This window comes from Crinia signifera, chromosome 12, assembly GCF_055691185.1.
Source record: "Crinia signifera chromosome 12, ASM5569118v1, whole genome shotgun sequence".
Lineage (NCBI taxonomy): Eukaryota > Metazoa > Chordata > Amphibia > Anura > Myobatrachidae > Crinia > Crinia signifera.
Window position 1 is genome coordinate 13,899,330 of NC_139228.1, and position 1,662 is coordinate 13,900,991.

General features: G+C 42.4%; 1 protein-coding gene across 1 annotated transcript; it reads right to left on the reverse strand.

Annotated features, from left to right (window-relative positions):
* On the reverse strand, window positions 1-924 carry LOC146049899 (olfactory receptor 5AS1-like). Its single transcript, XM_083166576.1, has one exon. The coding sequence runs from the start codon at window positions 922-924 to the stop codon at window positions 1-3; it is 924 nt and encodes a 307-aa protein (XP_083022702.1).
* Window positions 925-1,662: the final 738 nt, after the last annotated feature.

Genomic DNA, 1,662 nt, shown 5'->3' on the forward strand with positions numbered 1-1,662 from the left:
TTATCGCCTACTGAGATTGAGTATGGTGTTTTTTACCTCCTTATTCCTCACACTGTATATGAAAGGGTTCAACATTGGAGTCACTGTTGTGTAGAGAATAGACACAATTATGTTGGTTTCATGAGAGTAACTGGAGTGGGGCTGCAGGTACCTGAACATAACAGTCCCATAGAAGAGGGTGACGACATTGAGGTGGGAGGCACAGGTGGAAAAGGCTTTATGCCTCCCTTGAGAGTAGCGGATCTTCATGATGGAGGAGATGATATGGATGTAGGAAATTAGTGTCAAGAAAAAAGCGCATATAACAATAATCAATGCTGACATATACATTAGTGTGTCATTGAGGCGAGTATCTCTGCAAGACATTCCTAGGAATGGATGTACCTCACAGAAGAAGTGGTTGACTTGGTGGGACCTGCAGAATGGCAGTTGGAATGTGAGGGGCACATGAATGATGGAGTTGATGATGCCCACACCCCAAGACCCGGCAGCTAAACAAAAGCACAATTTCTTGTTCATGATGATGTTGTAGTACAACGGCTTACAGATGGCGGCAAATCTATCATAGGCCATGACCGCTAGTATTATACACTCTGCTGCCCCTAGTGTTAAAGCGAAGAACATCTGGGTTGCACATCCTAATCTGGATATACTCCTGTCCGTGGCAAGGGTATTTATTAGGATTACGGGTACAACTGAAGAGGAGAAGCCTACATCAATTAAAGAGAGGTTACTTAAGAAGTAGTACATGGGACTGTGTAGTTTGGGGTTAATCCTCACTACAAGTATCAGTATAAAGTTTCCTGATAATGTAGTGATATACATAAAAAGGAATATGAGGAAACAGATAACCTGGAGGTAAGGGACATCCGATAACCCAAGCAGGATGAAGCTGTCTGGAGAAGTTATGTTAGAGACTTCCATAATGTCCAATTGACACCTGGTGGTAAAAATAATAAAATTAATTGTGTATAATTAAATGAAATGTCTCATTTTTGTTTCTTACATATATGAACATGTTAGAGAACTGACCTGCAAATATATTAACATTTCTTGATGACTAAAGAAGGTTGCGACCTTGAGGATTCAACAGTGCAGTGTTAGTGGTTGTCCATTTTAGGAATGTTTCCATCTTCTGCAGGGTTTTGCCTCAGTTTAGCCTTCAAGTGATTCTGTTTCATTGTCTATATTAGGGCATATGAAGTATGTAACATCTGGTTAAATCTGCAATCCTCTGGTATGGGGGACGCTGCCTGGTGCTCGGTCACTGATCATAGAGTGCTGGGCAACAATTTACAAATTGGCAGCAGTAGTGATTAACTTAGAAAACTTAGACCTTTCCAAGAACAATTTATAATTTGTAAAAAAATCCTACAAACTGTTATTGGGGTGTGCACACTTATGCAGCCAAATGTAATCACCAATGTTATGCAATGTCTCAATAGTTTACTATGGCCCTTATTCTAATCTGTGCGGTACGGCCCGCGTGCGGCCGTACCGCCGATGTTTTCACTCTGCACATGCGCAGAGGTCACTCTGCGCATGTGCAGGCGAAATCGCCGCACACAAAAATTATACGCCGCAAAGGGGGCGTATAGGGGCGTGAGGGGCTTGATAGCCTCATTTACCTATGTATACGCCCAGCGTTTCATGGGCGTTCCC